The sequence below is a fragment of the Poecile atricapillus genome, chromosome 22 (assembly GCF_030490865.1).
Source record: "Poecile atricapillus isolate bPoeAtr1 chromosome 22, bPoeAtr1.hap1, whole genome shotgun sequence".
Classification (NCBI taxonomy): Eukaryota; Metazoa; Chordata; class Aves; order Passeriformes; family Paridae; genus Poecile; species Poecile atricapillus.
The window spans coordinates 7,191,072-7,209,192 of NC_081270.1; the positions used below are offsets into that span (position 1 = coordinate 7,191,072).

Here is an 18,121-nt window from a genome sequence, read left to right on the forward strand (position 1 = left end):
TGCTGTCCCTTGAAGAAATGTTTTTCTGCTTTTCGTTCGTCTTTGCGGTTGGTTTGTTCGTTTGTTTCTTTAAACAAGTCCTTGTATTTGGTCCATGGGTCTTCTGTGGTCCCGATTTCCATCACCCTTAACGCTCAGCTTGGTTATTCCTTCCTATACAACATTCACCAAATTTACAGCAACGGAAAGAAAAGGAAACAAAATGAAAAGTTTCTTTTTTTTTTTCCTTTTTTCTTTTTTTTTCTTTACAGAGGAAAAAAAAAAAAAAAAGAAAAAAAAAAACCACGTTCAATTTGGCTTCGGCTTTTCCAGCTACCTAGGGAATGGAAAGTTCTGGAGTGTGAGGGAATGGCATGGCCAGGAGGTTTGGAGGGAGGGCTGGGGGTCGATAAATGCACCCAAGCCGTTGTCTCTGGCCACAGGAGGAGTCAGACCCCACGGGCTGGACTCGCCTCTGGAATGCTCTGGAGGAGCCGGATCCCGGGAGAGCTCCCCCCTTCTCTCCCATCTCCTGGGCAGCTGGGGTGGATGGGCTCAGGGAGGATCCCTGGAAGCCGGTGGGGTTCTCCAGAGGTCTCTCCGCTGCCGGGGCTCTCAGTAGGCCTGGCCCGTCTCCACCGGCAGCAGCCCCAGCACGGCCGAGTGCTCGCCCAGCTTCATGCGGCGCTGCGTGGACAGGCTGACGTTCTTGGCCAGGTAATCCACGGCGGCTGCAGCGGAAAAGGGACAGTCAGGACACGGGGGACAGCCGGGGAACAGGACTGCCAGCCCTGCAGGGACAGCCCAGGGCTGGCACACACACCAGGGAGCTGTTCGAAGGGTTCAGAGATGGGATGGGGCTGGCACACACACCAGGGAATTCTCTGAGAAGGGTTCAGAGCTGGGATGGGGCTGGCACACACCAGAAATCTCCCAGGAAGGGCTCAGAACCGGGATGGGGCTGGCACACACACCAGGAATCTCCCAGGAAGGACTCTGAATCGGGATGGGGCTGTCACACACACCCAGGACCTGCTGGAAGGGCTCAGAGATGGAATGGGGCTGTCACACACACCAGGGATCTCCCAGGAAGGGCTCAGAACCGGGATGGGGCTGTCACTCACACCAGGGAACTCCTGGGAAGGGTTCAAAACGAGGATGGGGCTGGCACACCCCCCTGCTCTCCCAGGAAAGGTTCAGAGCTGGGATGGAACTGTCACACACACCAGAAATCTCCCAGGAAGGACTCTGAGTCGGAATGGGGCTGTGACACACACCAGGGAACTCCTGGGAAGGGCTCAGAGCTGGGATGAGGCTGTCACAGACACCCAGGACCTGCTGGAAAGGTTCAGAGCCGGGATGGAGCTGTCACACACACCAGGGATCTCCCAGGAAAGGCTCAGAGCAGGGATGAAGCTGCCAGAAGCAGGACAAGCCCTGCTGGAGCTCAGCACAACCGAGGGGAGGGGAGGCCCTCGACTCTGCCCTTGAACACCTGAAAAGAGCTGAAATTCTGCCATGGAAAACGGGAGTTCTGAGGGAGCCGAGCCTGAAATTTTGGGATAAACCTTCCAGCCCCTCGGTGATGCTGCTGGAAGCGATTCCAGAGGTTTCGCTGGGAGCTCCCCAGGTCTGGGGTCTGCCTCTCCCGCTGCTGACTCCCGGCTGCGAGCTCGGAGAACCTCTTCCCTCGCCTCCACCTGGGAAGGGAGAGCAGCTCCATCCCCGGAGGGGACGGGAGGTCCCAGCTCCTGCGGCTGCCCCGGGCTGAGCTGGGACAGGGCTGGGACAGGATGACACCGCTCATTAGCCGGGCTTCACTCAAAGCGCCCCTCGCCGCCTCTAATGGCCCCAATTAGATTAATCAGGAGCTGGCAGGAGCTGCCCGATGGCTGCCAATGAGTAAACAAATCTCAGCCATCAAGGTCCTGTCAGCGGCGGGCCCCAGAGGAGCCCCTTCCACGCACCAATCCTGATTAGACTTGGCAGATCCATTAGAATTCCCTTCACGCTCCCGCGTTCCATCACCGGCATCATTAACGCGGCCCCGGCCTCTGGGAGCCTCCTCCGGGAGGGATGGAGCGGCTCTGGAAGCGGCTCTGGAAGCGGGAGGGATCCCGGGATAAGCCAGCGGGAATGCTGATCCAGAACTTTCCTGGGGGATGAGCAGCTGGAGCCCACAAAACCCTGGGGTTGTTACGGAGGTTGGAAAAGCCCCCCTGGGATCACCGGGTCCTGCCCTTAACCCAGCGCTGCCCACGGGCAAAGCCTGTTCTCCGAGCACCGGATGCATTTTTGGGGACAATTCCAGGGATGGCATCTCCCTGCTGCCTGAGCACCTTTTCCCCGCAGGAATTTCCTCCCTCGGTGGAGGAAATTTCATTTTCTTGTGTTTGCGGCCGTTTCCTTTTGTCCCCTCGGAGCAGAGCCCGACATTCCCCAGCTCCAACCTCCTGCCAGGTTGGGAATTCGATGGCAATCCCATCCTCCCCCCCGAAAAAAAACCCAAATATTCCTTTTTGTGCCGGTGGGAGGAGCCCGGAGGGGCTCCCAGGGGGATCCCAGGCCGGGATTCAGGGATGGGGTTTGTTGGTTTAGGGGGGCTGAAGCCAAAATAAACCCAGAAGTTTACGGGAGGTGCTCTGGGTGTTTGTTTGTTTGAGTGAGAGGAAAAGCGAGGCCGGGTTTGTTTTTGTAAAACCGGGAATGAGGAGAAGTGGGGGGAGAGGGATTCTCTGCAGGCCACCAAAGCCACGGAGCTGATTCCCAAATCCTGGCTTTGTCCCCTGTCCCGAGCCTGCCTCAACCCCAAAACCCCATTCATTATTAATTAATTATCATTAATATTAATTACATAATATATCACACATAGCATTACGTCATAGATAATCCAAACTAGACTTTGTATTGTGCAATTAATATATTTTAATCACCCAAAAAAAGGGTTTTGGCGCTTTTGTGCCACATCAGAGAACACCTGATCTGAACAAACCGGGGGTCACCTCACGCTGACGGGAGCTTGAACGGAATTTGAAGGGAAGAATCCAAAGGGAATTGGAATTGCAAAGCACAACAGGGAAAGGAAAAAAAAAAAAAATATCATTATTCCAAGGTCAACTGCGCGTGAGGCCAGCACTAATTACCAAGGCAAACCGCGGAGAGCTCGTCACCAACGGGGTGAGAGAAATCGGGATCGGGGGGCCCAGGAAACAACTCCTGCGCCAGCAAAAATTCCTGCAGCAGAGCCAGACAAACCCTCCTTTCTCCTTCCCCCTCTCTGCCCAGCGCAGCTCGCCCCCTTATTTTATTTTTTTACACACATGGGTGTGACTAACGCCTCGCCCAAGGGAATCTTTATTGGAAATACATGGTATCGGAATTTGTTTAAGATTTTTATCAATAGCACGTGTGTCCAGCCCCGCATCCAGAAGCGAGGGGAAGGTCGAGGGGTCACAGATCAAACTCCCGACAAACAAAAAGAGGAGGGGCGGGGGGGCCGCTATTGATCCCGTCTGCCGCCACAGCCGGTTCTCATTGAGGCCGCGGCGTTAAGGACATTAAAGGGCTGTGACGAGGGCCCGGGAGCCGCGGCCGAGGGAGGAAAGGTCACCGAGGACACGCTGCGGGCAGCGGGAGCGCGCCCGCAGGAAGAGGATGCACCTTTAACCCTCGCGGGGTCAGCGGAGCGCAGAGCGGGCTCGGCCCGGGGGAACGCGGCAGGTGAGAACAGCCCCGGCACTGAGCGCTGGTGCCGGTACCCCCGGACCGGGCCGGTGCCGGTACCCCCCGGACCGGGCCGGTGCCGGTACCCCCCCGGACCGGGCCGGTGCCGGTACCCCCCGGACCGGGCCGGTGCCGGTACCCCCCGGGCCGGTGCCGGTGCCGGTACCCCCCCGAACCGGGCCGGTGCCGGTACCCCCCCGGACCGGGCCGGTGCCGGTACCCCCCGAACCGGGCTGGTCCTGACATCCCCGGCTGGTCCCGGTACCCCCCGAACCGGGCTGGTCCTGGTACCCCCGATTGGGCTGTCACCCAGTGGGGACAACACCCGGGCCAGGCTGTCCCTGTCCAAGGGACAGGCTCCGGATCCCCATCCCGGCTCCCGGGACAGGCTCCGGATCCCCATCCCGGCTCCCGGGACAGGCTCAGGATCCCCATCCCGGCTCCCGGGACAGGCTCCGGATCCCCATCCCGGCTCCCGGGACAGGCTCAGGGTCCCCATCCCGGCTCCCGGGACAGGCTCAGGGTCCCCATCCCGGCTCCCGGGACAGGCTCAGGATCCCCATCCCGGCTCCCGGGACAGGCTCAGGGTCCCCATCCCGGCTCCCGGGACAGGCTCAGGATCCCCACCCCGGCTCCCGGGACAGGCTCAGGGTCCCCATCCCGGCTCCCGGGACAGGCTCAGGATCCCCATCCCGGCTCTCAGGGCAGGCTCCAGATCCCAATCCCGGCTCTCCCAGAGCCCCAACCCAGCTGACAAACGCATTCTGTAGGAAAAGCTCCGAGCCCTGGCCTGGGGAGGGCAGGGCAGGCAGGGCCGCTCTGAGCTCGGCTTTACAAATCCCAGCTTTCCCCCTGCAGAGCAGGGTGAGCCAGTCCTGGCATTCCTGGAGAAGCGAGAACTGGGGAACGGGAAGGGGCTGGGGGATCTCCCTTTGCCCACAGAAATCTTCCACCTAAAACATTTCACTGCCTCTCTCAGATCCGGCTGCGAGCCGAGCATCAACAGCACATCCCCTCTTCACCTCCAGCCGGACAAACTCCCAGCAGACAGACAGACAGACAGAATTCGGAGCCATAAACGGGTTCATCCCATCCCTCATTCCCTCCCTGGGAAGGGGGAATTCCTCCCAGCACTTACTCTGGCCGTACTGGCCGTACTGGTAGCCGGCCACGGGGTCCACGCTGTAGCTGGTGGTGCTGTAGGTGGGGGGACAGTAGGACTGCGAGGTCGGGAGGCTCTCCACGGATTTGATGGAGTCGCTGCGCTGGCTGCAGCTGGCCGAGATGGAGTTGGTGCTGTCCAGGCCGCCGTGGAGGGGAGAGATGGAGAAATCGGCCTGGGGTTGCGGTGGGACCCCGCTGGGGTTGCTCAGGATGCTCATCACCTGCGGAGACAGCGCGGGCAGCGTCAGGGGATGCAGGGAGGACACGAAAGAGGAGTTCTGGGATGGACAGAGGCCCAAACGGGGCGGAGAGCCCAGCTTTGAGCCCACCAAACCCCGCCGGCAGCCCCTCGGAACCTTGGCGGGTTTTGGGGATATTTCGCTGCCCTGCCAGGGATGAGCAAAGGGGTCGGGGAAAAAAAAAAAAAATCACAATTTTCCCAAAGGGACGGTGAGGACAGCCCCGTCCTTGGGAAGTCGGGTTTGCAAAGGTCCCCAGGCAAAGCAGATCAAACCCTCGCTGGCTTTGATGCCGCTTCAGGGGATGAAATGTCCGAGTTCTCTTTGCCCCCAAATGTTAAAGGGTAACAGGTCCGGCTCGTTTCAGCGCTCGGTTGGAAAATGTAATTAAATTTACACACACACCAAAAAAAAAAAATCTTCCTGCTTTGAGACCTGAACCAGATGAACTAATTGGGTTTTTTGTTGGTGTTTTGGGTTTTTTTTCACTTTTTAATGTGTTTTTTTTGCAGCGAAAATGCCAGATTTGTTCCCGGGGGTGAGGCTCTGCCCTTCCCCGCCAGGGATCAGCAGAATTTCCCCCGGGTAATTCCGAATTAAAGGTGGAAAGGGCTCGCAGGGGAAGGGCCGAGAGGTTCCTGAAGCCTCTCGGTCGTGTCGGAGGCTCCGCGGGCTGGGGCGGGGGGAGAGGGGACAAGGGACGGTCACCTCGGGGGGCCCGGCCGGCGCTCAGATGCCGAGCGGCTCCAAATCTCCGAATTTAGCATAACCTTATTGACATCAATTAAAGTGGCAAATTGGAAATATTTGGAGCCTGGCAAGTGGTAAAATGAGCCCTTTATCCGCCAGCAGCGGCCTGGTGAGCTTTTGTGCCTGGGCTGCATTCTCGGGAAGGACACCGGGGGGGGTTTTATGGGGCCGAGGGTCCCCTTCCTGCTCACCCCGACACCTTCCCGACCCCTCCTGCCTCCCCGAGCGGGCTCTGGGGTGAGCGCCCAGCCACGAGCTGCCTCTGCTCTCTAAAGCATCTGCCAGGATGGAAAATCCTCCCCCGGCTCGGCTCCCGGAGCAGAATTTGTCCGAGAATTCGGGAGCTGGGGGTGGATGGAAGGAGCCCCAGCCGAGGAGGGGAGGGGGTTGGTTAAAACCCTGGAAAATCCATCGAACCCCGAGCGCGGGGTGTGGGGCTGGGGCACGGGAATGGGAGGGAGGGGAGGGCTCGTTCCTCCCCAGTCCGGGCTCACTGACCCCTTCTCCTCCTCCTCCTCCTCCTCCTCCTCCTCCTCCTCCTCCTGGCTTTCCACCCTGCACCGAGCTCAAACTCTTCTGCTGCTCCCCAAAAGTTAAACCCGGCTCAGCTGCTTGGCGAGCTTAGCCAGAGCCTCGGTGGTCTCCCCAGAGCCTCGGTGGTCTCCCCAGAGCCTCGGTGGTCTCCCCAGAGCCTCCGGGCACAGCTCGAGGCAGGGATTAAATCCCGAGGTGCCTCCATGGAAATGTTCAGCCCTAAAAATGTTCCCGCGCCAGCACTGGGGGGATGAGGAGAGGGAATTTAATCCTCAGGAGAATGGATCAATCCAGGGCTTGGGGTGCTGAGCTGTCCCGGGGGTGGAACCCCCGAATCCCCCCGGTTGAGGGCTGGAGCATCCCCTGGGCTGGAGGAGCCGGGTCCGCGTCCCGAGGGACAGCCGGGAGCCCCCGGACACGGCTGGTGTGAGTTCACCGCCAGAACCGGGTGTTTAAAACAATAAACACGCGCGGAAAACGCAGCCCTGGGGATTCTGAGTTATTCCTGGGATGCTCTGCGCTCTCTCCTCTCCCTTCCTGAGCTGTCCAGGCCTGGAGGTGCTGCCTGGCTGGGGATGTGAGCCCGCCCAGCCGAGCCCTGCAGGTGCAGGGAGGATTCCCTGGAAAGCGGAGGGAGACTGGAATCACTCAGGGAGCAGCGGGGTTGGTGCTTCTCTCCCTCCCGGCCACGGCCCCGCAGCTCCTCGGCTGCTTTTTATTACCCCGAGCAAAGGAGCGGCTCCCCAAGCCAGCGAGAGCCACATTAACACTTCCTTTGGGGGAAAAAAAAGGGATGTAAAGCAAGGCTGGAAAATGAAAGCCAGATTCGCACTCCGAATTCAGGGAGCGGGGCAGATGCTTCCACAAACCCTGCTGGAAAAAGGAGCTGGATTTAATCGCGGGGAAGCAGGAGCGGTTCCTGATCTCGCCTCTGGCCCTGGAGTCACTCCAGACCGGTCCTGGGGAGTTCCCAGTGCCTGCTCCCCCTCCGGAATTCCTGCAGGGGATCTGAGGGATCCCTCTGGAAAGGATGGGCTGACTTTCCCTCTGGAATTCCACCAGGATCACTGGGATTCCCTCCCAGCCCTGCCGGCGTGGGGAACGGCTGCGTGGCCGGGCAGAGGTCGGGGATCCATCCCAGCTGGATGTTCCCATGGATTTGGGGTGGCCGAGGGGGCCCTGAGAGCTCAGCAGAGCCCCAAAGCTCTCTGGTCCCTCTCCAAGAACCACGGGAAGCCCCTGCCCTTCCCGGACAGGCTGAGGGGATTTGGGGCCGGGAACCTCTGCCCTTCCCAAAGAGGCTGAGGAGGATTTGGGACCAGGAGCCCCTGCCCTTCCCAAAGAGACTGAGGAGGATTTGGGACCAGGAGCCCCTGCCCTTCCCAAAGAGACTGAGGAGGATTTGGGGCCGAGCTCCCTGAGCTCTGCACAGGTTCAGCCGAGGACAGATCCATTTCCTCACCCCAGGACACGAAGGTGTTTGGAATAACCAGAGAGAACCGGAGATTCTCGTTCCCTCCTCGCCACCCAGCACGGAAAACCCCGCAGAGCCCTCCCGGGCCTGCTTCCCCTGACTTCTTTCAGCTGGAAAAACTCATTTTCCAGGCCACTTTTGAACTCCAGATCCCCTCCTCAAGAATGCAAAGTCCTTCTCCCTTTCCTCTCTGACCTTGCCGGCTTCTAATTTATTACTTCTTGGTGCATTAATCATCGCTAACTAAAAATCGATACCCACTGCACATCTGCCGGGGTTTATCTGCGGGGGAATCTGCTCGCTGTCCATCAGCGGGACTGGCAGCCGTCCCTTTCCCTCCCTCCCTGTCCTCCCCCTTTCCCCCTGGCCCAAATCTTGGGGCCAGGAGCCTTTCCCGAGGTCACTTTTTGGGGTGGGGACGAGCGGGGAGAGGTCCTGGAGCGTCGGGGGTTGATGCACAAAGACCCTCCTGGATGAAAGCAGCAGCTCCCCCCTCACCTCCTGCTGCTGCCTCCCTCCCTCCCTCTCTCCCTCCCCACCCTCCTCGGCGGCTCCCCCCGCTCCCCCCGGGACGTTTCATCGCTCTCTCCCCTACTTTAAAAGGAGGGGAGTTAAAAAAATGTAATTAATTCCCTCCATTTCTGAGCTGGCCCTCAGGGCCTCTGGCCATGGAAGCTGCGGCGGGGGAAATGTGCACCCTTTATGATAAAGGGAGGCGGCTTTGGGGTGGGAAGCGCAATTAGGACCTTCCAGCCGGGCAATCGGGGTCCGGCTTTGGGGCTGGGGGGGCTGGGGGGACCCGGCTGATGGGGACAGATAAGGGAGGGACAAGGGGAGGGCAAAGCCGACTTTGGTGGCCTTGCCCTGGCAGAGCTGGCGCCTGCTCCTTGGTGGCTCCCGAGAAGCGTGGGACATCCCCAGAGTGACCACAGGTCCTGGACATCCCTGGAGTGACCACGGGTCCTGGACATCCCTGGAGTGACCACGGGTCCTGGGCATCCCTGGAGTGACCACAGCTCCTTCCCTGTGGGGCATCCCTGGAGTGACCACAGGTCCTGGACATCCCTGGAGTGACCACGGGTCCTGGGCATCCCTGGAGTGACCACAGGTCCTGGGCATCCCCAGAGTGACCACGGGTCCTGGGCATCCCCATTGACCACAGCTCCTGGACATCCCTGGAGTGACCAGGGCTCCTTCCCTGTGGGACATCCCTGGAGTGACCACAGCTCCTTCCCTGTGGGACATCCCCAGAGTGACCACGGGTCCTGGACATCCCCAGAGTGACCACGGTCCTGGGCATCCCTGGAGTGACCACGGGTCCTGAGCATCCCCATTGACCACAGCTCCTGGACATCCCTGGAGTGACCACAGCTCCTTCCCTGTGGGACATCCCTGGAGTGACCACAGCTCCTGGACATCCCTGGAGTGACCACGACTCCTGGACATCCCTGGAGTGACCCAGAGACACACCCAGGGACATCCAGGGACACCCAGAGACATCCAGGGAAGGAGCTCCTGTTCCTCAGGCTGTGGTGCTGCTTTCCTGGGAATGGGCAGAACCCCTCCCTCTCCCGAAAAAAGGTGGGAATGGGATCACTTGGGAATGGGCAGAATCCCTTCCTCTCCAGAAAAAAGGTGGGAATGGGATCAACTGGACCCTTTGGTGCCACACCAGGCAAGAAGCACCCGGGAATTCTCTGCCGGGGAGGCTGAAATCTCCCTGGATTTCTGGGCCGTTCCCACTTCACTTCCCCGGCCATGGAGAATCTGCCTGCTGGGAAACCCGCTGGATCTCCGGGATTTACAGAGGACAAAGTTCCTCCAGGAGAGAGCTCGGTCCCTGCCACCCCCGGCTGCTCCAGCTCCTCTCCAGACCGTGCCCTGCCCTCCCAGGCAATTTTTGGGGGGGTCCAGCTCCGTCTCCCCCGTCTTCCCCTGCTCCGTGCAGCTGCTCCCGGCAGAAGGAAAAACCCCCTCGCCACATTAATGCGTTTTGATCTCTGTGGATTCATTTCCACTTGGCGGGAAGAGGGAGAGTCGATTATTCCATCCATACATTAAATGGGAACAAAATGAAGAGGTGACTGTAGGACGGCTGAAAGCCGAAGAAAGAGTTAGGAGGAGATAAATGCACTTTCCCCAAAGATCTCCACTTGAAAGGAGGATAAATATATGCAAATATGCCCCTAGGTAGGACTAAAATGACTTGTGTAGCAATCACTAACACTGCGCTCACAAAACCAAGCAATTAATTTCGGAATATTTTCTAAATCACCGCAGCCGGCTGAGCTGGATCCCGACATTCCAAACCCCGTTAAATTTGCGGATCCAGGGGGTTTCTGGCGCTTCCCACACCTGGGAAACCTCTGGGCGGGGTGGCTGCGGCTCCTCGCACCCAGCGGCTTTCCCGGAGGGGTTTTGGAGCACGCTGGAGCTTTGTGATGGGGTTTGGTGGGTGGGGGGATGATCCCGAGGGTGCTGGAGGTGTTTTCCAAGCCCAGCCATTCCCTCAGTCTCCCCTGAGGTGACCTGGAGCGCAGCCCTGGCTCTCTCTGCCGTAACCGAGGCCGTGAGCGAAGCCTCCGGTTGGATTTTGGGGGGATTTGAGGTTGATGAACCCGGAGCTGCTCCCCAGCCTGGCCCCCCCGGGGTGTTCATCCCCCCTCCAGGAGCTCCCACAACCCCGCGGCTCCTCCAGAGTCACAAAATCCCAATTTCCTACCCCAAATCTCCGCTGGAAAAGGCGCGGAGAGCCGGGAACGCGCCTGAATCCCGCATTCCCAACATTCCCAACATTTACCAGACCCTTCCAGAGCGGTCCCAAAGAGCAACCAACCAACCCAGGAATGCCAGCGGCGCCTTCCCGCTACTTCCACCAGCTCGGGGCGCGTTCCGGGGGCGCGGGGAAGGGGCTGGGGACACGGCAGGTGACATGGAGATGAGCGCCTGTGCCCTCACACAGCCCTGCTCCGCCGGATGGATGGGAAACCACCACACACCGACCATGGAGAGGGCTCGGGGAGGTGCCGGGGGTGGGATGGAGCCGGGAATGCGATGGAGCGGCGGTAAAGAGGAGGAGGAAGAGGAGGAGGAGGAGGAGGAGGAGGAGGAGCGGTGGGAAGTTGTTACCTGATTGTTCAGGGCTATGGTGAGGTTCCAGCGGGAGCACTGCATCTTGTTTTGGGCACCCTGCTTCTGTAGGGATGTACAAATCACAGACAAGGTCTGAGGAGAAGGCTCTAAGCTACGCAGAAAGAACGGGAAGGTCTCGGCTGCGGCGGGAAGAGGAACGGCTTCGGTGCCGGGAAGGAGCAGCGGGAACCCCAGGAGGGAAACGGAAGAGCCGCGGGGTCAAGCGTCCACTGAGGGCTCTGAGAGATCCCGCGGGAGACGCGGGGCTGGGAGGGGAAGAGCGGGAATCACGCTCAAAGCTGCTTGGTTGGGGGACACGAGCCGTGGTTCCTGGCTTGGGACACAAAACTGTGCCCTGGGACACCAAAATGTGCTCTGGAACCCTAAATTCTGCTCTGGGACCCTAAATTCTGCTCTGGGACACAAAACTGTGCCCTGGGACACCAAATTCTGCTCTGGGACCCTAAATTCTGCTCTGGGACACCAGATTCTGCTCTGGGACACCAGACTGTGCCCCGGGACACCAAATTCTGGTCTGGGACCCTAAATTCTGCTCTGGGACACCAGACTGTGCCCTGGGACACCAAATTCTGCTCTGAGACACCAGACTGTGCCCTGGGACACCAAACTGTGCTCCAAAACATGAGCCCTGGGACACCAAACTGTGCTCTGGGACACCAGATTCTGCTCTGGGACACCAAAATGTGCTCTGGGACACCAAATTCTGCTCTGGGACACCAAACTGTGCTTTGAGACACCAAACTCTGCTCTGGGACACCAAACTGTGCCCTGGGACACCAGATTCTGGTCTGGGACACCAAATTATGCTCTGGGACACCAAACTGTGTTTTGGGACACCAGATTCTGCTCTGGGACACCAAAATGTGCTTTGAGACACCAAATTCTGGTCTGGGACACCAAACTGTGCTTTGAGACACCAAATGGTGCTCTGGGACACCAAACTGTGCCCTGGGACACCAGATTCTGGTCTGGGACACCAAATTATGCTCAGGGACACCAAACTGTGCTTTGGGACACCAAACTGTGCTCCAAAACATGAGCCATGGGACACCAAACTGTGCCCTGGGACACCAAACTGTGCTCTGGGACACCAAAATGTGCTTTGAGACACCAAACTCTGCTCTGGGATGCCAAACTGTGCCCTGGGACACCAAAATGTCTTCTGGGACACCAAACTGTGCCCTGGGACACCAGATTCTGGTCTGGGACACCAAATTCTGCTCTGGGACACCAAAATGTGCTCTGGGACACCAAACTGTGCTCCAAAACATGAGCCATGGGACACCAAACTGTGCCCTGGGACACCAAACTGTGCTTTGAGACACCAAACTGTGCTTTGAGACACCAAACTGCTCCAAAACACGAGCCATGAGACACCAAACTCTGGTCACAAACACGAGCCACTGTCCCCGGCTTTGGGACACCAAACTCTGGTCACAAACACGAGCCACTGTCCCTGGTTTGGGACACCAAACTCTGGTCACAAACACGAGCCACTGTCCCCGGCTTTGGGACACCAAACTCCGCTGTCCCCTGGAGAAAAGCAGGAAGCAAAGGCTTGCCCAGGCTGGATCACCAGGGAGGAAACACAAAGATGTTTCGTGGCGAGGGGAGAGGCCAGCGGGGTCCCAGGTTATGGAGATGGATTCCACCGAGCAGGAAACCCTGGGAGACAGGAGCTCAGCCCTCCCAGAACCCCAAAACTCTCACAGGGCTCGGGTTTCCAGGCGCTGCTGGACAGCTCCCCTCAGAAAAGGGGGCAGTTTGTGCTTTGCCACCCAGAGCACCACGATTTGTCTCATGGCACGTCAGCTCCCAGCGTTTTCCCGGATTTCATTGGGATTCAGAGATATTTTATGGACAAAAACCAGGATCGGGCCCGGCCTCCCCCGGTTTTTGGCGCTGCTCAGCAAGAGGAGCTGCCCCGGCCTCCTGATTTTTGGGTCACCAGAAGCAAACTCCATCCTCCGCGTGTTTAATCCTGCGTTTCTCCGTGAATCTTTTGGAAGGGAGAATCCCGGTGGGAAAATCCCCCTGGTGGAGTAGGGAGAGTCCCCGGGACGCTTCACCCGAAGGAAAATCCCAGCTCCCGAATCCAAGGAAAGGCCTTTCCCAGCCCTGCACGGCGCTCTCCCTCCGGAGCCCTCTCTGCTCACTGCCGGCTCCCAGGAGCTGCTGGCTCGCCCCAAACATCGCCCTCCGAGCCCAGAAAACCGGGAATCGCCGATGAAGGAGCTGCGTCCACCACGGAGCAGAGTCCGGTGGATGCGGTGGGGAAAAAAGCGGGGAGGGAAGCGGGATCCTTGCTGAAATCCGGGATGAGGGAGCGGCGGCCCTGGAGCTCAGCTGTTCCAGCTCAAACACCGCTTCCCCCGCTCTGCTCCCTGGCCAGGCTTTTCCCTTCTCTCCAGAAAAATCCATTCCCAGGGAAAAGAGGGAAAAGAGGGAAAAGAGGGAAAAGAGGGAAAAGAGGGAAAAGAGGGAAAAGAGGGAAAAAAAGCCCTTTTGTGTTCTCCGTTGCCTTCACGCAGCCGGATCCCAACAGCTCCAGCTCCATCCTGCGCTTCCCAAAGAGCAGCCTGGGGACATTTGGGGACACTTGGGGATCTCTGGGCAGGACAGGCACTGCCCGAGGCTTTTTCTGAAACCCCGGAGCTCATCCCCGCCCCTCAGACGGGAGAAACCCGGCAGGATTCGCTGCCCCCCACCCCGAATTCTACCCTGCCCTAAAATCCGAGCACAAGGCGGGGTTCGGCTCCAGACACCCCGGTGTGACCGGCCAGGAATTGCGGATGGTGGGAATAAAACCCGCCAGGATCGGTTAAAAACGGCGCAGGCACACAAAGAAGAGAACAAAATCTTTCCCCCGCAGCGCTAGGAAAGCCCCGGGGGAGCGGGGTTTAGATGCTATCGCTCCCCGAGTCCTCCGGCTCTCCAAAAAGCCGCTCGGATGGAGTTTTCCTGCCGAGTTCGAGGTGCTTACTTAAGCAGGGGATGAGATTAATCCATCCCCGCCTCTCTGGGCTCTGCCCTACCTGGGCTGAATTCCTGGTGATTATTTATTTGTGTGCTCATCACAAACCTTGGAACAGCGAGGGAGGAAAGCAGAAGATCCTGGGTTAAAAGTCTCACTCGCCGCCCTTTCAGGGCACGTTTTGAGTCTCTGGCCACCTCTGAAGGTGCTCCGAAATAAAAAAGATTTTGGAGTGACAAAGCAAAGCCACCACGAAGCGCTCTGGAGCATCAGAACAGCAAAAAGCCTCTTTTAAAACCTTTTTTGGTTTTTTGTTGTTTTTTTTTTTCTTTTCTCACGGGCGCCATCGACGGCCTCGAACGAGGATTTTTAAATTTTTTTTTTGAGGGGAAGAAGATGCCCTGCTGGAACCTCATGGAAATCAAACCTTTCCCAAGGAAAACAGCCCCGCGCCCACCGGGCGGGATCCGCCGCGCATCCCTCGCCCTCCCGCTCACATCCCGACCTCATTCCTTAACCCCACAACTCCCGGCTGAGATCTTTTAGGAGGATCTCTTGGTCCAAAACACGCCAAAAAAAAATTGGCAAATCCTCTCTCTGTGCCAGTCCTGGCTGCGGTGCCAAGGGCAGGAGCTGCCACTCCCTCCAAGGCTCGAGCGGAGTTTTGGAGGCATCTCCAAAAAAAAAAAAAGCACGCAGGGCTCTGCCGATCCCAAGATAAACGCCGGAAAAGGGATTAGAGCTACTTAGCGGAGGAGAGGGAAGACTCAGGAAGGGCCGATCATTTTAAAGATACGACTATTTAAAGATAATGATTGCATAAATTTAATTAATGCATTTTCATGCCGCAAATGGCCGTTTTGTAATTAATGTATCTGGCCTCGCTAAGCATGGGAGATCACATCTCCCGCCCCCTCCCCTCGCGAGCCCCCCTCCGCCTCCCGTTTAATGAAAGACAGAGAGCAGATGACAGAAACAATTTGTCAGCCCGCGCGGGTGTCAGATGCCTAATTGGTTGCGCTGAGTTAGCGGGAAGAGAAGGGGGAGAGGGTCGGGGCTGGGGGGGCTCTTCCCTCTTTATCCCGAGCTCCGGGCTGGGTGTCCGCGCCGGGGCCGGGGGGAGAGAGGGGAGAAAGTGTTTGGTGTTAATTGATGGCGATTAGGACACAGATTGGCTGCGGCAGGCGCCGGGCAGTGACAAGCGGGGGACACCCGCGCGCAGCTGGCGCTTGTCACCGCCGGGCCTCCGCTGCTGGCGGGGGGACAGGGACAGAGCTCCGGGCCAGGCTGATCGCTGCCGGCCTGATGGCAGCTCGGGCACAGCCTGATCGCAGTGTGATCGGAGCTCGGGCACAGCCCGATCGCAGTGTGATCGGAGCTCGGGCACAGCCTGATCGCAGCGTGATGGCAGCTCGGGCACAGCCTGATCGCAGTGTGATCGGAGCTCGGGCACAGCCCGATCACAGTGTGGTCCCATCCTGATCACAGCCCGATCACAGCTTGATCACATCCTGATCACATCCTGATCACAGCGTGATCACATCCTGATCCCATCCTGATCGCAGCCCGATCACAGCCTGATCACAGCCCGACCACAGCGTGATCCCATCCTGATCGCAGCCTGATCACAGCCCAATCACATCTCAGTCACAGCCCGATCACAGAGCGATCTCATCCTGATCACAGCCCGATCACAGCGTGCTCCCATCCTGATCGCATCCCGGTCACAGCCCGATCACATCTCAGTCACAGCCTGGTCACATCCTGATCCCATCCTGATCACATCTTGGTCACAGCCTGGTCACAGCCCGATCACAGCCTGGTCATAGCCTGGTCACATCCTGAACCCATCCTGTTTGTATCCTGATCCCATCTCGGTCACATCCTGATCCTATCCTGATTCCATCCTGATCACAGCCCGATCACAGAGTGATCCCATCCTGATCCCATCTCGGTCACATCCTGATCCCATTGATCCCATTGATCCCATTGATCCCATTGATCCCACTGATCCCATTGATCCCACTGATCCCATCCTGCTCCCATCCTGATCTCATTCTGGTCACATCCTGATCCCATTGATCCCATTGATCCCACTGATCCCACTGATCCCATTGATCCCACTGATCCCATCCTGCTCCCATCCTGATCCCATTGATCCCATTGATCCCATTGATCCCATTGATCCCATTGATCCCACTGCTCCCATCCTTCTCCCATCCTGATCCCATCCTGATCCCATTGATCCCATTGATCCCATTGATCCCACTGATCTCACTGATCCCACTGATCCCATCCTTCTCCCATCCCGCTCCAGGCTCGGATCCCAGCTCTGCTCCCACCCTCCGGCTCAGCGAGAAGCCGGGACCTTGGCACAGGACTGGGGAAAAGCTGAGCCCAGCCCGGGTTTTACCGCCCTGAGCCTGTCCCTGCCTCACTACGAGCCAGCCCTAAACCCGAGATTAAGCCAGGGCAGAGTCAATGTGTGGAGCAGCTGCTGCCGGGGCTTTGCGGGTGCCTCTGCACAAATTTTGGGACTCCAGGGAAGAGCCGAACCCCAAAAACCAGAGCCCAGCCCGGGTTTTACCTGCCCTGAGCCCTGCCAGCCTTTGCACCTGAGAGATGCTGGGGAAATCTCCGAGTCCCGCCTGCTCCCGTTCCCGCCTCTCGTCTTAAACCCGAGATTAAGGCCGAGCCGAGTTAATGTATGGAGCAGCTGCTGCCGGGGCTTTGCGGGTGCCCGCGGGTCAGCAGCAAAGCCCCGCCTGATTAATTCTGCCCTGGTCATGATGTGGAGGAGGAAAAACCTCCTGTCCGCGCAGGGAAAGGGAATCTGGAGCTCCTGGATGGGGAGAGACCCCCCAAATCACGGCAGGCGCGGTCTGAAGTGCCATCAGGAGCAGGAATGGGGCTCGTTTCTGGAATGTTCTGCCCTTTTCCGAGGGGGCTGAGCTGATTAAAGCGCTCATCACTGGCAGAGGGTGAGGCAGCTCGTCCCTTTCCCCAGAAAAACCGGGAAGGGCAAAACTCGAGCTCAGGAAAGGCCAAAACTCAAGCTCAGGAAGGCCAAAACTCAAGCCCAGGAAAGGCCAAAACTCAAGCCCAGGAAGGCAAAAACTCAAGCCCAGGAAAGGCCAAACCTTGAGCCCAATAAAGGCTAAAACTCAAGCCAAATAAAAGGTAAAAACTTGAGCCCAAGAAAGGCCAAAACTTGAGTCTGAGGAAGGCAAAGACCTGAGCCCAAGAAAGGCCAAAACTTGAACTCAATAAAAGCTAAAACCTGAGCCCAAGAAAGGCTGAAAGGTGAACCCAAGAAAGGCCAAAATTCAAGCCCCAGAAAGGCCAAAATTTGAGCCCAGGAAAGGCCAAAACTCAAGCCCTAAAAAGCTAAAACTCAAGCCCAGGAAAGGCCAAAACTTGAGCCCAAAACCGCTAAAATTCCAGCCCAAAAAAGGTGAAACTCAAGCCCAAGAAAGGCTAAAACTCAAGCTGGTGCTGAATTTATCAGGGAGCAGGAATCTGAGCATCCCAAACGGTGACGGGATCATTCCAGCCAGGCTTGGGATAAGTCAAGACAAACAAGGAGAACTTCAGACCATGGTCAGGGTCTCCCTAGACCCATCCCTGGGAGATGTAAAGGAGTTTGATAAGGTTTGATAAGGTTTGATAAGGTTTGATAAGGTTTTATCAGCTTTGTTTCAGCCCCACGCACAGGAATGGGGTGGGGAGGAAGAGCTGAGATTAAAAAATGTGGAATTTCCACACCGGGCCCTGATTTAATCCCACACCCGGCAGCCACAAAAAAAAGAGAAGTTCCTGCTTGAAATCCCAGCTTGAAATCCCAGCTCCTCCTGGAAAAGATTGACAAAGGGTCAGCAGGTGACGGATGAAGGCTGTGGGAAAGATAAACAACATTTTCTTTTAGAGGAGGGAAAAAAAATCCCCGTTCCATCGGCATCCATGGAAATGGGAAAGGGTGAGGGCTTCGAGTGCGAACACAAACTTCTGAAGTGATGAGGAAAACCCCAAAATCCTGCAAAATGAGGCAAAACGCTGCGGTTTGGTGAAAACCCCACAAAACCAACGATCTGCTGGCGATAACGCGATAATTTCCGTCCCGCCGTTCACAAA

General features: G+C 57.8%; 1 protein-coding gene across 3 annotated transcripts in view; it reads right to left on the bottom strand.

The window, feature by feature from the left end:
• Positions 1–305: 305 nt before the first annotated feature.
• PAX7 (paired box 7) overlaps positions 306–18,121 on the bottom strand; it is a 102,633-nt gene continuing 84,817 nt past the window's right edge. For all 3 annotated transcript variants that reach the window (XM_058855162.1, XM_058855161.1, XM_058855160.1), the window contains exons 8-9: positions 4,841–5,087; positions 306–710 (exon numbers count right to left, since the gene is read on the bottom strand). In XM_058855162.1, coding sequence (XP_058711145.1) covers positions 595–710; positions 4,841–5,087 — 363 coding nt within the window. In that variant the 3' untranslated portion in view covers positions 306–594. The remainder of the gene's footprint in view (positions 711–4,840; positions 5,088–18,121) is intronic.